The 23,911-nt window shown below is 40.5% G+C and overlaps 1 protein-coding gene across 1 annotated transcript in view; it reads left to right on the forward strand.

Moving 5' to 3' along the window:
• Positions 1–2,988: 2,988 nt before the first annotated feature.
• MYO1E (myosin IE) overlaps positions 2,989–23,911 on the forward strand; it is a 142,275-nt gene continuing 121,352 nt past the window's right edge. The window contains exon 1 of the mRNA XM_074966252.1: positions 2,989–3,231. Within this exon, the coding sequence (XP_074822353.1) occupies positions 3,229–3,231 (3 nt within the window). The 5' untranslated portion in view covers positions 2,989–3,228. The remainder of the gene's footprint in view (positions 3,232–23,911) is intronic.

The raw sequence follows: 23,911 nt of genomic DNA on the forward strand, positions 1-23,911 counted from the left end.
ATCCAAGGGAGCTGTTCTATTTTATGCAAACCACTAAAGTTTGTGGGACTAAACGGAAGGCCAGATAAATTGTTTTTGTTCCTTTTCTATAATGAACATACCAGGGTGGTCTGGATATTGCAATACCTCATCAATCAGGTTTTATGTTTGCCAATCAAATCAGGCCTGGTTCTTCAGATCCAGTTTGAGAACCAAAGCAGGAGTGGCTCAGATCCACTTTGCAAACCAGCATCCCAATTCTGTCCTCAGAGCCATGAAGACAGACCTGTTTACCTCTAGGGACCTCCATTGACTTTCATCTACCCACACAAGTCGAATTACAGAATCAGAACACATCCCAGGAATGGTTCAGACCTCTGTTCTATTTTATCCAGACCACCAAAGTTTCAGGAAGGCCTGTTGGATAAAAAGATTCCACTTATGGCTAATCTCTAAAATATTGTCTGCTTGGAGCTTTTTTAAAAAAAATAAAATTAACCACTGCCTGTTTCCACATTCAGTGATTAATTGAAAAAAAAAAAGAAAAAATAATATGCAGTGGTTAACAAATAAATAGCAGCTATGGGCAGTGGTTTTTAAAAATTGTTTGGAAGGCACACAATCATTATGTATCTAATTGTAAGATTTTATTTATTTTTGTTTTCTATATTACGTTCTGACGGTGCCTATATGCCCCAGTTAGGATCCCACTGAAGCCAATGTAATTACTCCTAAGCTTAAATCACATCCAGAAGTACTTTCAGGATCACAGCCCTAGATCTTAAACTTTTGGGGACAGAGACAGTCTTCTTAGGACTTGAATACCTAGAAAATTACTGAATTATTCTTAAATTAGGACAACCTAACTGGCATGGACACCTAATGTGGATACTGGTGTAAAGATACTTTGTCCTCTTCCTTAGCAGTATAAAAGTTTTATATTTGTAACCAGGCAGACTCACCGGCGGCACCCCCTGCTGGTCATCTCTGGGAATTAGCCAACCAGCCTCCAGAGCACCCTCTTCAGGACAGTGTCTCACCTTGAGGCTGGCTCCCATGTCCCTCCCAGGACCCCAGTGCCCCTTTCACTAGGTTCTGCCCCCTGACAGTAGCCCACAGTTCTGGATCTCTCCCTCCCAGGGAAACCCCCCACCTACTATCCCTGCCTCACCTCAGTCATAGGCTCCTGCCAGTCACCAGCTAGTTCCCACACCCTGGGGCAGACTGCAGTATGAGCCACTCATCACAGGCAAGGTTGGGTTTGGACCTGCTGCCTCGGTCTAACCGTGGGCTGTCCCTTGCAACCCCAGTACCGGTTGGGCTTAATGCTAGGCCACAGCCGGGGGCTTTCCTGGCTGGAGCTCCCCAGGCCCTTCCCCAGCCCTGCTCCAATCTAGGTACTCTGCTTAGGTCCCTACAACCAGATCCCTCCCTCTCAGAAGCTAGAGACAGTCTAAGCTTCTGGCTCACAGCCTTTATAGAGCCAGTTGGGCCCTGTTTGGGCCATGGCCCCCAGCTAAGGCTGCTTCCCCAATCAGCCCGGCTACCTTCTTCTGCTCCAACCCTCTCCCAGGGCTATCTTAAACCCCTCTGGGTCCAAGTGGGTGTCCACCCCACTACAATATTGATTTAGCTATTTTTATAGGGCGACAAAACAGCAAGAGCATACACACTACAATCGGACTTTTATTGCGAAAAATGCCCAGTTTTGGCAACAAAAAACTTCCACCCTACCAGAGACATTTGTCTTTTCCCCTCCCTTTATTGTCAGCAAAGAGCGAGTGTAGACACTGCTGATTGTTTTGTCGACAGAACTGGCTTCCGCCAGTATCCCACAATGCCTGCCCTGATTGCTCAGCTCAGTGTTTTGATCTCTGCTGCCCTGCAGGCATGGGCCCCTCCCCTTTCAAAGCTCCAGGGAAGTATCTGTGTGCTGCTCACTTTGAGGAACAAACAAAGAGCGAATCATTGGCATGCTCTTGTTCTGCCCTGCACTAGGAACACAGCAGCAGGCAGGGAGACAGATTGCTATGCTGCTTTGCTCTTCATCAGCATGAAGAGTTCACAGAGCTGCTCATGATGCTGCTCTCTGCAGCTGAGGGGGCTGTGGGAGAACTCAGAGAGAATCCCAAGATATGCAGCGATCAGCCACAACACTGCACGGTGGGATACATACCCATGGTGCATTGCTCACCCTGTCGATGATGGTGGCCCCAATGTGGACATGATCTGTCGCCAAAGGGAGCAAGTGTGAACACCCTTTGGTGATTTTTGTTTGGTCAACTTTTGGGTGTCTACATAAGTTTTGTCAACAAAATTTGGTAGTGTAGACAAGGCCATACAGGAAGAGGAATATGCTTGTGTGTAGCCATGCCTACACTATAAAGTTTTGTCAGTATAACTACATCAGCAAGGGGTGTGAAAAAAATCACATACACCCCCTAGCCAACATAACTGTGCCAGGAAAACTGCAGTGCAGAGGGCAAAAGGAGTGCTTTCGGGAAGGTAGGGTAGCTATGCCAGCGGAAGAACTCCTGTCAGCATATCCTGCTGCATTTACACTAGGGAGCTCTGCTGGGATAGCTCTGGTGACAAAGCCTCTAGCGTAGACCAGGCCTCAGTAACAGCTGTTGGTCATGGCTGCTCTTGAGCAAGTGCTCTGGCTGGCTGTGGCTTGTTCTGGACAGGAGCACTGGGACACTGCCAAGGGCACGCCCAGGAACAAAAAACAAACTCAAGAAGTTGCAGGGGGCAGACAAAGACTACAAAATCCAGAGGCCCTTGTGGCTGCTCCAGCGGCAGCAGCTCCACGCGGCCAGCTGCTAGGATCTCCCTCAGGAATGACGCTATAAAAACAAACCGTGATTGGCTAGGTCCGAGCTGAATTCTCCATTTATGGACAGAGCGGCTGGGGCTGGACTCCGGGGCAGCGGCTGCACAGGCGGAGCGCGGCTCTCGCTCCCACTCCCGGGCCGGGCCGGGCACACACGCCGCTGAGGAGGCGAGTGCCCGTCAGAGCATGAGAGGAGCCTCCAGCCTGTGAGGCTGCTGACGCCCGTCCGCCCGCATGGGGTCCGCGCTGGCCTCCCCTCTGCGCCGCTGAGCTTGGGTCCCTCGTTGCCCGCTTGGCGGACGCTGGACGCTAACCGAGGGGGAGGAAACCAGCCCCGTCCCCGCCTCCCGGATCCACGGGCAGCCTGTGCGGGGCAGCAGCGGCAGACGGGGCAGCCACCGCGGCAGCGCAGCGAGATGGTGGGTGAGCGAGCCGGGCTGGCAGGCGGAGACCGGACCGGGCGAGTAGCTCAGCCCGCGGGAGGGTTGGGTGGGGGGACAGACAGATCCCCCTGTGCGCTGCCCGTGGGGGGCACCGCGGGAAGGGTGGAGGGGGGACTGTCCCAGGCTGATTGCCCCGTGCCGGGGAGCCAGCGTGGTGCTGCGGTTACCGTGCCCGCCCTATCGGTGTGTGCTGAGCGGGCTTTCGGGGCTCGCCCCCGGGCACACAGCCCACCGCAGCCGCGGGGCCCTCCTTCATCGTGTGCCTGGCGCCCCCCTCCACAGAAGCCTCCTCTGGCCAGCTCTCGGGTGCCGAAAGTTACTGCCAGGCCTGTTTCTTGTCCCAGGAACAGCAGGTACCGTCCCCCGCGGGACCCGAGCCAGCCGCCTCCGTCCCGCTGCGGGTGGCACTTCGCGGCGAGGATGGAGAGTAGCTCTTGCCAAGCAGCCGGTTGCTGGCTGCCCCGAAAGTGGGACTCTGGGTTGCCAGGTGCCAGCGCTAAGGCGGACAAGGACAGGCAGCGCCTTATGTGGGCAGATCACCTGGGGAGAGCCGTGTTCACCGCGTCAGGGAGAAGCAGCCTCCCGAGCCGACCTGGGGTAGGGAGAGCTGGCGGGGTCCGGGGAACCGACAGAGACCTCGCTTTAGGCTCCCTCGCCCAAATAAATGCTCCCGTTTAGCACTGGCTGCCCTAGCAAGGTGAACCTAGCTGCCCAGTTTGTATCAGGCGGAACTGAGAGCGGCAGAAACATGGTTGGTACAGGGGGAATTAAAACGTTTTTTCTCCTGCTCTTCCTGGTGTGTGAGAGAAGTACCTATTGTAGGCTCTTCTTCTTACACCGGACTGCCCAATGGTGTTTTAGCACCTGTTAGTACAGTATGTGTATAATGAATATAACCATGGGATTTGGAAAAAAGTAAGAGAAGGGCCACACAAAAAAAGTCTCACTCATTTGCTGTGAACTATGGCTGGTTGAAAATGTAGGAAAAAAAATCTATTAAAAAATCTGGGTGTTTCCCAATTTCAGCCAAATTAATTTTTTCATGGGAGGTACCTGGTTTTGATTCGCCCCCCACCCTCCCTCCCCCGGCTAAAACCTGAAAACCCCAAAATTGAATTTTTTTTTTTTGTTTGGTTGTTTTTTCAACCATTTTCCTGATGTTCTTGTGTTTTTTTTTTTTTTTTTTTTTTACTTTTTGAGGAAAAGTTTAAACTTTCTATTGGAAAAAATCGTTTTCCAACAACCTCTACTATAAATATTAATCTGGGAGCTATAGGTGCATATTCTGACATAGTGATATAGTATTATCCTAGGGTGACCATATGTCCTGGTTTTATAGGGCCAGTCCCAATATTAGGGGCTTGTTCTTATATAGGCACCAATTACCTCCCACACCCTGTCCTGATTTTTCACACATGCTGTCTGGTCACCCTATATTACATTGTCTTTTGCTTGAATTTAAAGATATGTAAAGGACCAGTCAAAGTTAGAAACACAGTGGGCCAAATTCATCCTTAGTGTTATTCCTTTGAACCCAGAGGTAAATATAGCCCAGTACATTTCTGGTAAATAATAAAAGTTGTGAATTCCGCTGTGGTTTCCTGGAGAGAACATTAGATTTAGTTTTGTTGTTCACAACAATTATGTAATTTTCTACTTTGTAACAAGTGTGGGAACACAACTCCAGGACAGGCATAGATATTTTATGACAACCCTGGGCCATAGACTCTGTTTGTTAAGAAACTTACATTTAGCAATTAGCACTTTCAGTGTTGCTTTTATGAAGATCCCAAGTCACATGGAATTGTTGTCACAGAGCTGGGCCTTCCAAACAATCTTCTCAAGCAGAATGGAACAGTTAGTCACATCTCCCCAAACTACCACTGCTATTATTATAGCTCTGTCATTGTGCACACAGCTATACAGAAGATGATGACACTGTTCCTGCCACAAGAATTTTATAGTCTGAATTAGTCATACTGAAGAAAGATTGGATTCCATCTGAGCTAAGATTCTATTATGCAAGGTGCTGAACATGGTGCTGATGCAATATAGAACTTAAGGGCATGTATAATTTTAAACATGTGATTTGTCCCATAAAGAGTATATCTGAGGACGGTTCTTTCCTGTTATATATATCCTACTTTGTCCCCATGAGTTTCACATGTCTGTTGCACTATAATCTTTGTGGCAGTCAGAATTGCTTAACATTGTGCCTGTCTAATCTCTATTTTAGATTTATTTTATTTACTGTATATCAGTGTGATGAAGGGCAAAGATGCTTTTGGAATGTAGCGACATGGTAATGATGTCACAGAATAGATGGTACTTTGCAGTGTTCTTCAGGCTACATCTATAAACCCATCCTTGTCTAGCACCCATGTCTTAGAGCAAGTGTTTGGGCCAACTTGTGAGCAGATGGACATAGTGATAGGCAGCCAAAAGACTATGTATGTGCAGCAGATGTGATTGTTAAGGCCAAGATTCTTAGCTAGGAACTTTGAAACAGCTGGCTCTGCTGAATGTCCACTATGAGTACGGAGATGCACCATCACTAAACCATCTCTGAGTTGGATTAACTGTGGAAAAAACTAAGGGTTCTGCTGCTAAATTTTTGGCTCTACTAACAGTGTTGCATGGTAGGCATTAATTACAAAGAAGTCTCCTGCTGAATAGCAATAGCTTATGTTTATACATCATCTTTGATGCCAAAGTATTCCAGATAATTATTTCAGCTACCTGTGGAGTGGAATGCTGTAACGTTACTCATTAGTTTAGGATAGGAAAGGAAAAAGAATTCCATATCGTGGGAGAATGGGCCAAATCCTGTAACCCTGAATCTGAAACATTTAGCTGATTTGACAAAAAAACTTATTTCTGAAATGCAGTGGGCAAAAACCCTTGACTTATGAATTCCAAAGTGTTTTTATTTTCCAAGGATTCACTCTGGAACTTGTTCTGATTTTAAGATTCTTAGTTTGTGCAAGGTCTGGGACCATAATAATCAAAACTTCTGAAAATTTCCGTGGAAAGTTTGAGTGTGCAAGGAACATAAGATTGGGCTGTTAGCTTGCAACACATTTTAAAGGACATCCACTTTGATTCAGTTTCTAAGCCCCTGTTTTATACAAGATGCATGAGAGGTCTTTTTAAGAAGATATTAGGCTAGCAATCAGCAGAGATAACTAATGCAAGGCTTTACTATAGCACTGAATTGAATCTGTCATTCAGCTTCCAATAGGCACCTGCAGTTCACATAGAAATGATTAACGTGAGTAAGTATGTTCTAAAAATCACAATTTCATAATGATTAGAGACACATTTTCATAAAAAATTGTGAAGGGACTTTTCATCGGAATACCGATTTTTGACCCTATGAATATTCTGCTACTTTCATAAAGAATCTGTTATCATTACCGTACCTTTCATTTTAGTTATTAATGCTTTCTTTGTGAGTTACCTTTCCTGAATGTTTTAGATGCCTTATTAATTTTGGTGACAGAGCTTTGACACGTAACACAGAAAGGGTGTCATAAAGATTAAATGTCTTAGAAATTGAAAAATTAAATATTTCAGCAGCTAACAATATTCAATATTTCAAACAAATTCTCTTACAGATTAAAGTTCTAATGAATGCTTATTTCAGTTAGAGGGTCTGTCATTTTGAAAGAGTCTGTTACATGAACCATGTAGCAAAGCAAATTTAACATGTATTACTTTTAATATATTACATCCTGGTAAATTTGTCATGATAAAGGATGAACTTACTGTTGGTAGTAAACCTAAATAAAATAGCTTTTGAATGCTCTCCAGTGGAAAATTGAGAAACTTTACTGGAGAACCCTGTAGTCACTAAAAACTGATCAATACTTCTAACATACTGTCATTTCTACACTTTGTTACAAACTCCATTGATTACCTGCCAAGAATGGATGACATATATCATTGCCTGTATATTGTTGCTTTAACATTCTATTTGTTTACATCCAGCCAGCCCTAGTCTGAAAGGACTTATTTCCTGTGTAATGGCCACTATGCCAATAATTTAGACTATGTATCCAACATGTAATTTATATAATATTAAATATGCCTAGCTCCATTTGTTTCCAGATCTTATATGGATTCCTCCCCCTTCTCTGTCTTGAATTTATTACTATTTTTGGGGGGGGGAGAGGAGTAAGGGTTTGTTATATAGAGTTAATTTAATAGTAAGGAATGGCATTTTTACATAAAGTACCATATTTAGACCATGGCAATACATTTTTCATTATACATTTAATACCTGCTTTTATTCCTGCAGTTGTATATATGTATGGAACACATTGGGCATATATATGTTCATCATACTTTTAAGTTATCTTAATTAAATTTAAATATTTTGTGATAAAGAACAAGATCTCAGTCCTGTGCATGTCCTTAAAGAGATCACCATATCTCCATATGTAGATGGAGGAGATTCTTGTCTGCATCTCCTTTTCTGGGAGAATTTTCATCCTCACAATATGTGGAAGGTCTGGGTCAGATGACACTATTGTTTTTACTTTGATTTTGCTCTAATGTTTTTGGGGCCTATTTCAGAACCCCCTGAATCAATGAGAGTTCCCATTAACTTCAGTGGGCTTTGGTTAAATCTCTTGGTGAGGCTACAATATTTGCCATACATCAGTGGATGTTATTTTCAACTGCATTCAAATGCATTTTTGTATCTTGTAAAATTTGTTTATCTTTTTTATTTTTATTTAGAACCAGAAATGATAGTGCTAATAGTGTCAATGGAAATTGGTGACCCTGAATTTCTTTTCCCATATTTTGCTGTTGAACCACTGGAAAGCTGAATCTTTGTTTAAGAGTGAAGTGTAAAGAACCAATATGGCCTCTTATTTATTCCTTTTTTCTCCCACCCAAAAAAATCTAACAAAAAATGTCTTCCCCTGTAGATACATTTGAAATTGTTGTAGTCTAAATAGCGTGTGATTTATTAATTTAATGAAGTAATTTTTTAAATTACTGGATCAGTGGAGCATGACTTTAAAAAACTTATTTCCATATAGCACTGCAAGAAAGTCTGTTTTGTCAGGTATTCTTTTTTTCCTTCAGTAAAATCAGTCTGAGCGCCCAACTATGAGGAGCCATAGTTTTAAGATTGTCTACATTCAGATCAAAGCCATACTTTAAAAGTTTTAGCACTGTTTTCCTGAAACCCCGAAGAGGGATTTTCCCTGCCCCCTCCCCCTCACAATTTCTTTGCTAGCCAATTTGTCTATAGATTATCCACACAGGAATTATTTTACTTCTTAGAAAACTTATGTGCTAGTCTACATTTATAACAGCTACTTAAGTGTTAATTAAAAAAAATTAACTAACAGTGTGCTGAAACTTAAATCACATTCCCCAGGCACTATATTAAATTCCTATTGGTTTTCATAACTGTTTTTATTCATTTTGCTATTGTGATATTTATAAATGAGAAGATGGAGATTTGTGAGGTTGTTTTTTTATTTATAGTCTTGCTTTATAATGAAACTCCCCCAGAATGCACAGGGCCTGACCGTGTAAGGTGCTGAGATTTCAATTACAGCAGAGATACCTCCGTACCTCTCCTGAAGTACTCAGCACCTTTTAAGGATCTTGAAGTTATTTTACTTAGTGTTAAAATCAGTCCTGCTGCTCTTTCCCTATGTAATGCTATGAAACATTCCAAGAAACTGATGATAAATGAGATGTTACAAGTCTGAATTCAAGACAAAATTGTATTGGTATGTTTATTGCAGATATTTCTTGCCCAGATCTGTTTATCAAGTTAGGGTATACTGTATTTAAAACAGCTCAAACAGCAATAAGAGTTCATTAATTTTCTTTGCTATTATTTCTTTTTGTGAAGTAAAGGCTACAGAAATTGTTAGTAGTTCATTCAGTGGGAGAGACCCAGTCTTGCAAAACCTTATTCATGTGAATGGCTCTTGCCTGTGAGTAAGAACCATTGACCCTACTCTTCTGACTCAATTTCATAGATTCATTTTGCCAACTTTCCATTTTAAATTTTTCATTTAAAAAATGAAGTGAAACCTCAGGAAATTCATCTGCAACTGTGTAGTCTGCATGGCTTCATCACAAAAGTTTAAAGTGGCCCAGCAAAGTTCTTAACAAAACTGGGCTGAGGTATTTGTTTGCAATAAAACGTCTAGACCTGGTCTGCATGGTGCAACAAAACTGGCCTGCATTATCAGAATGCAGAGACTTCCATAGCCTGGCCAGTTTTGGGGTCCAGATACAGAGCCTGTTGACTTATGTGCTGGAAAAAGAAAAATCTTTTTGAATTAATAGTGTGCTGTCTTTCACCCCTCACTTGCAGTAGTGCCATAATCTTAAACAGCTTTAAAATTAAGATTGCTCCCATGAGTATGGTAAACTGGATTTGGCTCTATATAATCTGAGAGTAACATATTTGACATTCACAGGCAGATATAATGCAATTTTAACTAAAATAAAAAATGTTCCTATATTTCTAAAAAATACAAACCCAAAGACCCCAACAAAGATTTCCTTTGCCTCCTCTGGCAGTTTCTACTGTAGATTATTTCTGCTGAAATAATTGTGCATCACTCTTTTGTTACCTGGTGTGTTTGTGTGTGAGGTTTTCCCAAAGAAAATAGACGGGATAAATAATATGTTGCTTTTTATCTAGAATCATTTACAAATCCTGGAACCAGACAAAATCAAGTTTGCTCAAGTCAAATGAAAACGTGTTTATATACTGCCATTCTGAAACCAACATTGCAGTGCTAATCATTTTGTCCTACTGTAGGTGTCAGAATTTGCCTCTCCTCTTGGCATTGCTGTCATCCTCCTTTCCTCTTTTTCTCTCCCTTCTTAACATAGATGTGGGTGGACTGGTTTGGATTTTAAAAAAGGAAGAAATAATAACACTCTTTCTGTACAGAGATTGAACTATATTTAGTGGCAATAGAGCTAAATACATGGGGCCCAATCCTGAAAGGTGCTGAGAATGTCCTGAATGGTGTTGAGTGCCTTCAGCCCCCATGGAAATCAATGAGTGTGAAAACATCTCAATGAGCCTTTGAAGGTGCTCGGTACTTTGCAGGAGTGGGCCCTAAAATAGCTAATGTATGGAGCAAATTGTGACCTTGTACTATACCTTTCTCCCTTTCCTATAAGAAATTTACAAGCAAAATATTTTATGCTTTTGTACTTGAAGGGTGCTTTTCTGACTGTAGACAGTAGCATTAGCCATAACCCTGTCCTCTGCCAAATGTGGAATAGTAGAGCAGAATAACAGCATGTGCTTTGCATTATGTGAACTCTGTCTAGAGGTGCATGCATGGAAAAATTTCCTAGCTACATGGTGTTCATGTCTGGCTGATATATAAGACGAAAGTACAGTAGTTATTCAACAGCAAAACTAATGATTTGTAATGCATGTGTGGGTTTTGTTTGGGTTTATTTTCTTTTGGTACAGGTTGTACTTTCCCCCTTGTATAATTTTTCTTTATCTCTTTCTAGAGCAGTGATTTCAGCCTTTTTTAAAAGCGATTTTATAGATACATTGTGTGTTATGCATCAATTTTTCTTTTAAAAGTAGAGGCTCACTTTTTAAGTCCAAACAATGCACACAGAATGTTGCGGTTGCATTTGCATTCACAATTGCCACAAGTGTACCTACAAATCAGGAATTGCACATGCAATTTGGACATGTCATGCATGATTTGTGTGTGTAGTTGGTTGTACAGGGGTCTCTGCCCTCCGGTTTTTGGTTTGTTTTTCATATATGTCTAGTCTGCTAAATAGTAAATTTTTTACTGATGCAGAAGGAAGTAAAGTGAAAATGTTGTCAATGAATTGTTTGCGGTCATTCATTCCACAGGTAGCTTTCTCTTGAGATTAAGTCAAGGGATAATTTGCAGCAGTGTTATACCATTGGTTATGCAGAAAATCTCTGATTTAAATAAGCTGCCCTGAAGCAAAAAGGTTGTATGGTAAAATGTCAAGGCAAGATAATCATCTGCTCCCATATAACTAGCAATATCCCTAAAGAAAATAATTTGTTGCCCAGCTCTTAACAGAAGTTTTAGTAAAATAAGTTACAATGAAAATCAATGTATTTTCTTGCAGAAATATAATTTCAACTATTTTCCCTAGAAATAAAAATCATTTTGAAAAACAGACTATAAAAATGATATTAAAGGCCAGTGTTGTACTCTGGTATTTTCTATCCCCAACTTTAACAAAAAAACCCACATATATAGGGTTGGCAGAATTTGATTTTTATATATCTATAAAACTTTGACAAATAATATTGATTTTTAAGCTTTTACAAAGATTTTTATTGATTTAAATTTTTACAGTTTTGGAAAATTATGGGGGAGGTTTCAGACTAATTATTTAATAAGTGGACATTGAGATTCAAAGAGTTAAAGCTTTACAGCCATTAAAATGCAAACAGTCGACCTAACATGTCAAAATATACAAAGTAAATATCCTTAAATCAAACTCTAGTAAGTTCTGTAGCAGCGTTTTTCTCACTTTCCTATCTGTAAATTTTTATTATCTATGGAAATAGTTTTCCTTGGTTTGTGGGTGTATGGTGAAATTGACATTTATCATTTACCAGTAAAAATGCAATCCTTCCAAGTCAACTTTTGTATAAGAATTGTGAACAGATTTCCTTAATCTTCAAAATTGTAGCAACTTGTCATGTAGTAAAATATGGATGTGACACTGCTGTGAGTGTATGTAGGGAATATGTAAGTATATTTTTAAATTTACAAGGTTAATCCTGTGCGGCAACAATATTTTGTTTTGTTTGTTTTTTTTTTTGCATCAGCTAACCCTAATTATAATCCCAATCATTGCATTTGGCAGAAAAACCTACAGGACGGGGGGGGGGGGGGGGGGCCGCGGGAAGAGTCTGCTGGAAAACAGTGTTATGTTCACTTCATGGAGTTTTCTTCTTCTTCTCTCATCAGGGAGGAAGGGTTTCTGGCTTTCACATCTTGCTTTGCATATGACCATGGATAACTTTAGGGATGACCTTACTGAATTTAAATGGATGGATTTTCAGCTGGTGTCAATCAGTATAGCTCTGTTGAACTCAGTAGTGGTGACTTAAATGGAACTATACTGATTTACATCAGCCTATGATCCGGTCCACTGTGTCAGCCTATTTAGCCATACGATGTGGCTTCATTATTTTTACCTCTCACCTTGTATTCTGGTTGTTGCCACACTGGTACTTAAGTGATACCTGTGGCTTTAAGTCAGTCTGAAGCCATAGGGAAGGAAGACCAAAGTAGTAATTCTTAGAATTGAGGAGAGAGAATGTTTACTTTACAGAAATAAGTATTTGGAAAATACTCCAGATCCTCTACAAACACAGACAAATCAACAGGCTACGGCTTTGGCAGAATGTTATCTTACCTTATAGCTAACTTTCCAAATGGAACCATTTCAGCCCATTGGAATAGCCAATTAAAGTCTGATTTTGAAATGTATTATACAGAGTGTGGTTATTGGAGCTGAGGCTTTACAAATATACAGAACTAAATAATCTTTTAGAGAAAAATCATATTAAGGTACTCTTTTTTAAAATGATTTAACCTAAATAGAGCCTAAATTAATAACTTTTTCTTGGGATTTTAAAGCTTTTAGGGGGAGACTTTCAAAAGAAAAAATGAGAACATCTAACTCCCATTGAAGTCCTCTGGGCTTTGGGTGTGCAACTGTCCTTTGTGCCTTTGAAAGTCTCCCCTTATTTACAATGATGTTCTCATACTGTAGGCTTGTAATATCAGCTACACATCTGTGGCGCCAGGTTCCTAGACCAATTCTGCATTACAGGAAAAAAATGCCATCTAAGTATTGTACAGAACAAATTACACATGAAAGCTATGTTACAAGAACATTAAGGTTGCAGAGTTAAGCATTCAGAAGTAAGGAAAAGACAGAATTAAGGTTGTCTCTGCAAACTTAATTCAGCTCTCTTGTGCATATACATTATGATAGCCTTTGATTACATGATCACATATTCTTTTTCCACAAGACCAGAATAGATGGTAATTACTTAGTAGGAAGCTATTCAGCTTTCTCCTCATTGTTCAGTGTGTGGCCCCATGCCTTATTTACTGCACATGAGTCAACCCTTGCTCTAAAGACAGAATTATTCATTTCTGTATGGGCTTTTCTGTGGTGCTTATCGCTATAGTATCTGAATGCTTCACAAATATTAATGAATTTATTTTTATAACACCTTGTGAGATGAAAGGATGGTATTACCCCCATTTTATTGATGGGGAACCAAGACACAAAGGGAACAGCACTTCTGGAAATCAGATCCCAGGATCTCAAGTCAACCACTCAGAAAATGAGGAAAACCTCAGTTAGTGACCAGCATGAAAAGTTTGGTTTTAAGTGACTTGCTTTGTAGCAGATAGGAACTCTGGGATAGAAATAATCCTGTTCTCCAGTGCAACAGTCCACTGCCTTAACCATAGGACCATCCTTTCTCTACATGCAATTCCCTATCTCATTCACTACACAACTTATACTGTATGCACCAAATGAGGCAGGGATTCTATAGACAACGGTTGCTGTCACTGCATAATTCTGATTAATCCCCCAACCCCAGGTCCATCCGGTGAACTGAATGAGGCGGGGTCATGTGGATAAAGGATGTGATTAAGTAATTAAAGACTGTATCTTAATGCATATATTCCCAAGGGAGGTGTATTAAGATTGCACAGACAATCTTAATTCTGGCATTTGCTAATTTTTTATTGTTTGGATTTTCACAAGGATGGCAAAAGGCACATCTCTGGCACAAAGGCTGCCTCCCTACCACATTTCAACTCCCTGCTCCAAAGCCTGGGAATATTAGAACTTCTAATAGACAAGGCTGACCAATAACTTTATTAATAAATGGTGCTGCCAGTCCTACCTGTAATATAGTGAAGCCTCCATACTAATATGGGCAAATGAAAAATCTGGTAAGCAAAAATTATGTTTAATTCTGACCCTTTTTAAAAATTGTTGAAATAATGTGAGAAAAGTGTCTCAGTTCTCTGCAAAGTCCAGATAAATCATTGTCATCTGTATAGTTAGTCTGGATTTACATTGGAATAGTTGTAATGATAATTTAGCTCTTGTCATCTGAAGATCTCAAAATGTTTTACAAAGGTGGGTATGTATCATTACCCCCTTTCCACAGATTAGGGAATTTGAGGCACAGAGAGGTTAAGTGATTTGCCTGAGGTCACGAAGCAAGTGGCAGAGCTGAGAATGGAACTGAGGTTAGTAGCAAAAAGAACATAGGCTAACAAGGGCAACCGTCCAGATGGGAGCACCATTCTAAAAGTAATGATACTACTTGTTGGAAAGTGCATAAAACCAAAAAATTGCATGGTAAATTTATAAATCCCTCTCTTCCTTAAAGTGTACTAGCTGAATGTAAATCTTCCAGAGTGGTGCAAAGGGGCCATAGCATGAGCCAGATCTGGCTATATATTAACTAAGGGCTTGTCTGCACGGTGCAGCAGTGTGCACTAGAGGAGTGTGAATTCTAAAGTGTACCAGTGCATAACACTGTCTCCTATTGGTGCTGTTAGAAGCAGGTGCAAGTTAGAGCAGCACCACAGCTGCTATAATTTGCACCAGGATCAGGTGTGGTACTTGGCAGCTCACGGGATTGAGAGAGTGCAAAGATTGCCACCATTTCCCCACTCCATTAAGGCTCCATGCTGAGTGGAGTTCAGCCAGACCCCAGGATTGGGGCCCTAGAGATCACAATACACCATCATAAAATTGGCATGTTATACAGAGCTCACTGTAGGCTCATGTAAATGTGGTTATTTTAACCTAGTTTCTCACTGGCAAATTTGGAAAGGGGTGATTTAAGCAAAACTGCGTCTCCAGAAGTTATTTTGATATTTAGTTCAGCAGACTGAAGTCTAAATGAGACATTTTGGCATCCTGTATGTAGGACTTACAGCCTTATAATGGTTAGCTGCATGCATTCCAACACAGGAAGTGTGAGGGCAGCTTTTGTAGCCAGCTCAGAGTCACTCGCTGAATCACCTTAGTCAGCTGAGCTCAAATCTATAAATTGTTTGCTACTGTCACCCTTGTGGTTAATTTAAGTATCGAAGCCCTGTTCATGTCAGAACTGTTCAGCCTCATTTATGACAGTAACAAAGCATGGCCTCTCCATTTTGGCACATGTTCTTCACACTCAGAGTTAAATCTCTTACAAATGTCTCTTATTATGAACGAATAGTACGTGCTGCCAGATCTTTGGGCCAGCACCTTTACAGGTTAACTGCTTGAACTCTGAGATTCCACTTTAGTCATAAGTCTGAAGATTCTATGCAGTTTGGCAATGTTGTTGTTTGTTTTTTTGGCAGTTAATGTCAACCTCATGCCTTTTTTGAGTTGCATTTTACTATTAGCAGATATATAGAAAAACAGAGATTAGGATTATTTTTTATCAATAATTTTTTTGCAATGTCAAGCAGCAGCTAAGTATTTTATTTATTTATTTTTACTTGGATAACAAATTTATAGAAAGCATCAGGGCTTCTGATATTTGCAGTGACAGTATCTCACAATTAAATGTTTTTTTACCTTAACACTAATATAAGAACTCTCAACCCTCCCTGTACTAACAGAGGTCTGAATAACTATGCTAACAAAATATTTGAACTTCATGTAGATAAGTATTGCTCACAAATTTTAAATCACATAAAAGTAGTTTGCTGGGTTACAAGTCCTGTTCATTTTATAGGGTACATACTTGTATACTCAAAAAATTAACAGATGTTTTGGTATGAAATTACCACCACCATTTTTTTGTAATATTCCATAGCAAAAATTGACCTATAAAATATTTTCATGCTCTGTATTCTTCCTGAATGTTTCACAACATTAAGATTACATTAGTTCTGGGGTCTTTGAGCTATAATGGTTCTTTTGGTATCTCATGGACACATTTGATTACCTATAATATTCCCTCTGCTATCTTTCTGCCCATCAAATGGTAGATTTACGATGAGATGGAAAATATTTTGACATTTCATCCATAAACTAGAAGCCATGTGATCCTTTCAATATGAACCCAAATGAAAAATAAGATACATTTCTAGAAACCTAATCTCAAAAGCCATTTTGTGTAACTTAAAGGCAACATTAGTATGTGAATATCTTAGTCTTCCATGGAGAAAAATGATTCAAACTGTATAAATGGAATATAGATTTCATATGTTTAATAAAAAAAAAACCCTGCACCCTGGAATAAGTTCTGTTTTTAGTGCACATCTGCCAAAGGGGAAAAAAATCGTGCAATAAAAGTATGTAAGAATGATTTATAGAAAAACATTTGGAAAGAAATGTCTTTTACTAGAAACATCCCCTTCCAAAATCATAGGAGCTTTATTTTTGTTAATTATAGCATAGTCAGCTTGATTTTTGTTGTTTATGGAAAAATGCAGAGTAAGAATTCCAAAACAACTTATCCTTCTTTGCCTTTTAAACCCTTGATTTTCCACATACTGGCTACTACACATTCGAGACCTGAATTATAAAATAGTTACACATAATTTGTATGTTTCCTGTGGGTTTATTTCCCAGAAGATTGCATGAGGCATGGTTTCTTCAGGTAAATGTCTTGGTTTTGCTGTTTATTAACTTCCTTTCTATTTGAACATGAATCAGAATTTTTAAGATAATCAGAAAGCTTTTAAAAACTAGAGATGAGGGCAAAGTTAGCAAGACAACATATGTGCAAATTACTCATCAAGAAAATAATCCACCAATGAATGAGACCCTGTATTAGTATGAGCTCCATAGTCTTATTCATGTGTTGACCTTTTTCTTAATGCTACAGATACTTTAGATACTTACTTTCACTCCAATAATTTGTTATGGACCAGTCTTCACCTAGAGAAAACTTCCTTTGAAGTATAGGTTTGCAGCAATCTGAATTGAAATTTTGCATATTGCAATATAGTTAAACAATTCCACTATCTGCGTTCATTATAAATGGCTTCTATACTGTCCATAACATTTCTGTGGAATGTAAGAAATGCTGGTGTAAAAACGGTACTCCATAAATTTTTATTGCTTTGAGTATCTTGTCCCTAAAACAGGCCTATTTACTTGACTCTAACCATAAAAATACAGTCATCACTCTATGCCTTGTAGTGTTTCCAGGATTGGGCTCTATTGTGGTGACTGCAGAGCAAATTTTCAAAAATTGAAATGTGGAGACAGTGAGCGCATAATGCAGTATGTACTTCTTGTTACAAAGGAAACATAGTTTCATGAACGTTAATTGTGAAATTTAAAAAATGAAAGTTTAAACGGTAGGCCTTGGGGGACAGACTGCAATATTAAATGTAATTTTGAATTGTGGCTGGTAATTTGGTACTTGCCGATCAAGTTAATGTGACACATTGTAGGCTGATGAATGATAGCTGGGAAAATCTAGGCCCAAACTGGACAAAAATGTAAGAATAGATAGAATAGCATAGTGGAATGCAAGTAATGATCAGTTTCTTCAAAGCTTCAGTATATGCTAAATATTTTTGCTTTTAATGTCACAACCAAACTGACTTTGTTTTAATTATTTTCAGTTACATTGTTGTTTGTATTGCAGTAGCACCTGTAAGCCACAACTAAGATTGTGGCCCCATTGTCCTACACACTATACAGACATATAGTAAGAGACAGTATCTACCCCAGAGAACGTACCATCAATAGACAAGACAGGTAAAGGTGGGGAAATTGTAACTACTCACATTTTACAGATGGGCTCCAGAGGGACAGATTTTTAAAGATATTTAGCTTTCAGAGTAACAGCCGTGTTAGTCTGTATTCGCAAAAAGAAAAAAGGAGTACTTGTGGCACCTTAGAGACTAACCAATTTATTTGAGCATGAGCTTTCGTGAGCTACAGCTCACTTCATCGGATGTTCCGATGAAGTGAGCTGTAGCTCACGAAAGCTCATGCTCAAATAAATTGGTTAGTCTCTAAGGTGCCACAAGTACTCCTTTTTTCTTTTTGCGAATACAGACTAACACGGCTGTTACTCTGAAAGCTGCTCTTTAGGAGAGGAAGGCAGGAATACAGGGGGAGGTGCTTATAGTGGTAAAGAATCAATACCCCATTTATAGAGCCAAATTCTGGCCTAAGCAACACCCACAATGTGGAACTCTCATTAGGTTCATGCTGGGCTCCACAGCCAGGAATGCTTAAGCAAAACAGGAGGCTCTTTTCCTATCTGTCCTTGAGGCAGTTGGGTAGATCTTACACAAATGCCCAATCCCTTCCCAGGGTGACTTTGCCTAACTTCTGTATATGCCACTCAGTTCCTAAGGGATGATGTCAAGAGATAGGCTTCCTTTCATCCCATGAGGAGGGATATGTTCTTCCTCAGCTAAGTGACAGCCAGAGAGACTGAATGGGCTCATTAGGGTGAATATATGCATCCCTTTCTAGGTAATCAAGGGGCAGAGCCCTCTCAGTGACAGCCTCTCAATACAATGTAAGGACTCAGTTTCCAGCTTTGTTCAGTTCATTTTCTTATTCCATACCCATCAGTGTGGCATATCCAAGCTTTCTTTGCTGATGGAGCTGTGCAGTAGTCAGAGCTGCAGTAGCTCCCACAGGCCCAGCTGGATGGTGGTGGAGTTGGTAGGTGGGATTGGGCTCCTATAGAATTACTGGCAGGCTAAAAGGAATGGGAAGTCATAAGTGTCCTCAAAGTTCTGCATACATCATTGACATGTAAAAATGGGTCAGGAGTTTGCCCTTAGTGAATTACAATTTGAGTTCCAACTATAGTAGAGAAGTGTGGGGGAAAAAATGACTTCAGTATAGGATAGTGCTGCTGTAGTTTTTGTTGGCCAAGTTACACTTGTTTTCTCTCTTTAAATAGCCCTTCTCTTTTGGATTGCAACACAGAGGTCAAGGCACATGGTGATTTCCAGATAGGAGGATATGGATGTATCCTCATTGAAGCAAATGAGCCAATTTACATTATCTTGCTGAAGCGATAGAAAAATTGATAGTTCAGTATCTGACCTAGGGAATCCTAGAGCTACATCCTGGATTCCCAAAGTACGAATACTGAACTACACTTGTCTAGTTATTAAGATCTATTTAGCCTGGTTCTATGCTGTCTTGCACTTTGTGTGGTTGTTTACACTTTTGGTTGTTCTGATTCGCACAAGTGTAAATAAATACAGAATGTGTATGGCAGTGGAGACTTGGGCCCATCATATTAGAGGAATGAGGACTTTTCCTAGCTTGATACTGTACGTTGAATAATTAAGTCTGCATGTGTGCGAAGTCTGCAATTAATTCTGCAACCTGATATGTGGTTCTACTTCTTTTGTGTTAACAAAAAAAAGTATGTGCAATGTTTTCATTAGTGATAACGGAGATGAATTCATTTGCCAAGTGTAAGCTATCTCCAGACATATGGAATATGTATTATGTCCTCTGAGGAATTTGCTGTGGTTTTCATTGATCCTGACCTCGGCATCAGGAATATACATTAATTTAGCAAAGTGCAGGAACCTATACTCAGGCTACAGAGTGGGTAAAGTAGCATACAGTAGTAGAGGATGGATTAATGTGACACTATGTATGTAGTACTGCCACATTAACAGACAGATTTAGTATTAAAGAAATATTTAGCTTTCCAATTTTAAGTGTCAGTTACCCATCTGACTTTTCCAGAAATCTTAAAGCTGTTGCCATGAACTACTCTTTTAAAAGTTTTCCTAGTGGTTAAACAAGAATTCTAGTTCTAGGGCTTTTAATTTCTGAAATACCAGCACACCCAGTCCATAGAGACTTGATCTCAGTGTGCTGAATTGATTCATTTCCAACAGCAGTTTCTTGGAAGTGGGAATGGTAGTGACTTGCTTTGTGTTTTTGTATCCCTAGTTGATCATAGGAACACTGGAGGGAGAACTGAAGAGCAGTGGATAGCTAATTCCTGTATTTCATTACTGCTATTGTTTAATAGATTTCCAGATGAAACATATAGTACCATCCATGAAAAGTAGGAGTGACTTAGATGTCTAGCCGTTGGTTTTGCAAAACCTAACCTTCCTAGAACCACAAGCTCAAATCCTGGTAGGATTGTCTTATGCTTAGCTTTTATTATTTCCATGGCACCATTAAAAATAAAGGATTGCATTAGAATAGATTATAGCTGTCTGAGGGTTTTTACACCAGAGAGCCAAATCCTGGCCTCTTAAGCCTTCCTCACCCACAAGGCTTCTCCCAAGATCGTCAAGGGGAGGAGAACCCTGCCTTCCCCAATCTAAATCCCGGGGAACCTGCACAGTCACTCCACGATTGGTAATGCAGCTTAGGCACTGTTGACTGTGAAGCATGGCTGCTGCGCTCTGCTTTGCAGGAGATGTTGGTAAAGCTACTCTTTGCCCCCACCCATGTATATTAGAAATATGGTGGTCCCAGTTATTTGGGCCCTGTTCATATGCAAGAGGGGCGAGCGTAGGGCTTGTCCTTTAGTAAAAGCCAAAAGATAATTTGTTACACTTTATCCTTTTCATAGACTCATAGGACTGGAAAGGACCTTGAGAGGTCATCTAGTCCAGTCCCCTGTGCTCATGGCAGGACTAAGTATTATCTAGACCATCCCTGACAGGTGTTTGTCTAACCTGCTCTTAAAAATCTCCAATGATGGGGATTCCACAACCTCCCTAGGCAATTTATTCTAGTGCTTAACCACTCTGACAGTTAGGAGGTTTTTCCTAATGTCCAACCTAAACCTCCCTTTTTATATGATTCTGTCTCTATACCAACGAACAGGAGGGTCAACTTAGATCTCCACGTGATTATATTATCACTGATGAGCAAACACGATATATTCATGGAGAAGAGTCATAGTGTTTTTAATAAATGCACCTTCTGCCTTATATTGCCGACATAGAAGAGGACACCAATAAATAAGTAAAAGATATCATTGAATTAGGTATTTAAAAAAAATAGAACTCAAGAAGAAAATTGGAATAAGTATATTTGCAATTACTTGGGGAGCTTAATATGCTCAATATATGGAATTGCTGAAGCGACTGTCAAGCTTGGTGGGTTTTTTTTTTTTTTTTAAGTCATCAGCTAAAAGAACCACACTCTGAAAGAAAAGAATGTAAGATGCTTCCCTAGCACCAGAAAAAAACACACATTGACTTCATTGGCAGTTTTGCCTGCTCCCTTTAACTTAATAACAGAAGTCCCCTGGACTTCAGTGGGAGCAGATGTGTCCTTACTTTTGGATCTCCTGGGGATGATCTTTTCTTTTCCTTTTTCTTGTAAATCATGCCAGTCCCAATTAAATAAATGATTAGTCTGAGAAAGACTAAGAAGACTAAATTGTAAGAGTCGAAATCTACTACAGTATGAGGCAAGATGTCTTTTATAACTGAGACTTCCACCATGTATTAAGACTATCTAAAATTTTATCCACAATGGGCAATGGCTTGAATTTGAGACAATTCATTAGTTTGTTTAGATAATTTAGTATAAATGCACCAAAGGAACCTCTCTCTTAAAAGCTCAAAACACAATAGGAACTCTTTTCTAAGAAGTCCTATTGCAGTAATGTGGGATAGAAAATACTAAGGCTGTCTACACTATAGCTTATGTTGGCCTAATTTATGTTGGTCAGGGGCCTGAATAAATCACCCCCCTGAGCGACATAAGTTACACCAACATAAGCACCAGTGTGGACAGTGCTATGTTGGCAGGAGAGCTTCTCCTGCTGACATGGTTTCTGCTGCTTGCAGGGACTGGCGTAATCAACTTAGAGCGTCTTCCGTTGGCATCAGTGTAGCTGCACTGCTGTAAACACTCTAGCGTACTTGTGCCCTTAGTTTCCATCCATAAAACCTCCTTTCCTTAGTTAGAGAGAGGAATCTAATCAGAGGCACTGACTTTCTAATGTGCTGGGGGATTCTTGACCCTCCAGCTCTTCCCTAGGCCCCGCCCCCACTCCACACCTTTCCCCAAGCCCCACCCTGCCTCTTTCCACCATGCTCTCCCCCACCCCGCCTCTTCCCACTCCATTCCACCCCCTCCCTTGAGCACACCTGTCCCTCACTCCTCCCTTCCCCCACAGCACCTCCTGCACACCATGGAACAGCAGATCCACAGTGGGCAGGAGGTGCTGGGGATGATTGGCGGGGCCACTGGTGGGTGGAGGTGCTGGGAGAGGAGGGGGAAGCTGGCTGCCAGTGGGTGCTTAGCACCCACCCTTTTTTTTCCTGTGGCTGCTCCAGCCTGGAGCACCCACAGAGTCAGCACCTATGAATCTAATGTCACAGTTGACAGTTATTCTGGGAACAGTTTCACTTCATGTGGAAAAAGACAAGCGCTGAAGTAGTTTGCACACACATTTAGATTGTCAATGTACTCCTTAGAGTACATATATATACATACATTCATAAACCTACTGCAGTCATTAATGACATTTTTAATGAGCCTGTTCTGAATGCAGTAGCTTAAGTGTAATACAGAGAAGCATGTTATTTTCAGAACTAATGACCTCAGTGATCACAGAAAAGCTATTTACCCTTATACACCTTTAGGGTGTTCCCCTGTGGCTGAAATCAGTTTGTATTTCCTTTATCTAATTACTTTGTTAATGAAAGAAACACACAGTGCTTCTCATATCAGTCCATTATTCAGTTAATCACTTGTCATATTCACTCTTCCAGTACATTGATCTGTAATCAGCATGTGGTGTGTTTAAAAAGCTGTGAGCAAGAGGGTGGCCCACAAATGCCATTAATGCATGATGAAATTTTTATTTTGTTTTTTAGCTGGGGCATTGAGGCTCAGACACTAAGGCCTTGTCTACACTGCCACTTTGCAGCACTGCAACTTTCTCGCCCGGGGTGTAAAAACCACCCCCCTGAGCTCTGCAAGTTTCAGCGCTGTAAAGTGGCAGTGTAGCCACTCCCCCAGCGCTGGCAGCCACTCCCCCAGCGGAGGTGTCGTGTTTTTTTATTTTTTGAGTGTTGGGAGAGCTCTCTCCCAGCGCTGGTGCCGCCACTACACAGCCACGTTAAAGTGCTGCCGAAGACATGCTGTAAGGCAAACCAAATACAATCCGTTAGCTTCCCTCATCTTAAAACATTAGCAACAACAGTTGGTTGAAGGTGTTTTACACCTAGCTGATATTGGGTAACTAACTATGGAGGAGAGTTGGTCTCTTTGATTCACCTTGTGTGTTCATTTTCAATAAGTCTGAGGCCCTCATGTGCTCCATACAAAGGTGATATGTACCAAAGTTGTATGTCAATATTTAATTTCTGTCGCCTGTCAAATGTTCTAGGCACTTTACATGAAACAAGATATCAGATTGAAGTGTCAGAGGCATAACATTAAATCAGAGTACTCTGCTTGAAGATGTTCTGAAATAAAGGCTTTACAGACAGTTTAAAAAGTCCTTGCTCTGAAGTTCTCCAAACAGGGGGGCTTGCACTGAAAAATCAAGGCCAAAAAGGCACTATACAGTATCCTTTCCAGTACTGCATCCAGAAGCTCAGCAAGTTACCTGGGATCCAGTTGATTAAATGCTGAAACTAGAGATGAGCCTGAACCATCACAGGAC

The sequence above is a fragment of the Natator depressus genome, chromosome 10 (genome assembly GCF_965152275.1).
Source record: "Natator depressus isolate rNatDep1 chromosome 10, rNatDep2.hap1, whole genome shotgun sequence".
NCBI lineage: Eukaryota > Metazoa > Chordata > Testudines > Cheloniidae > Natator > Natator depressus.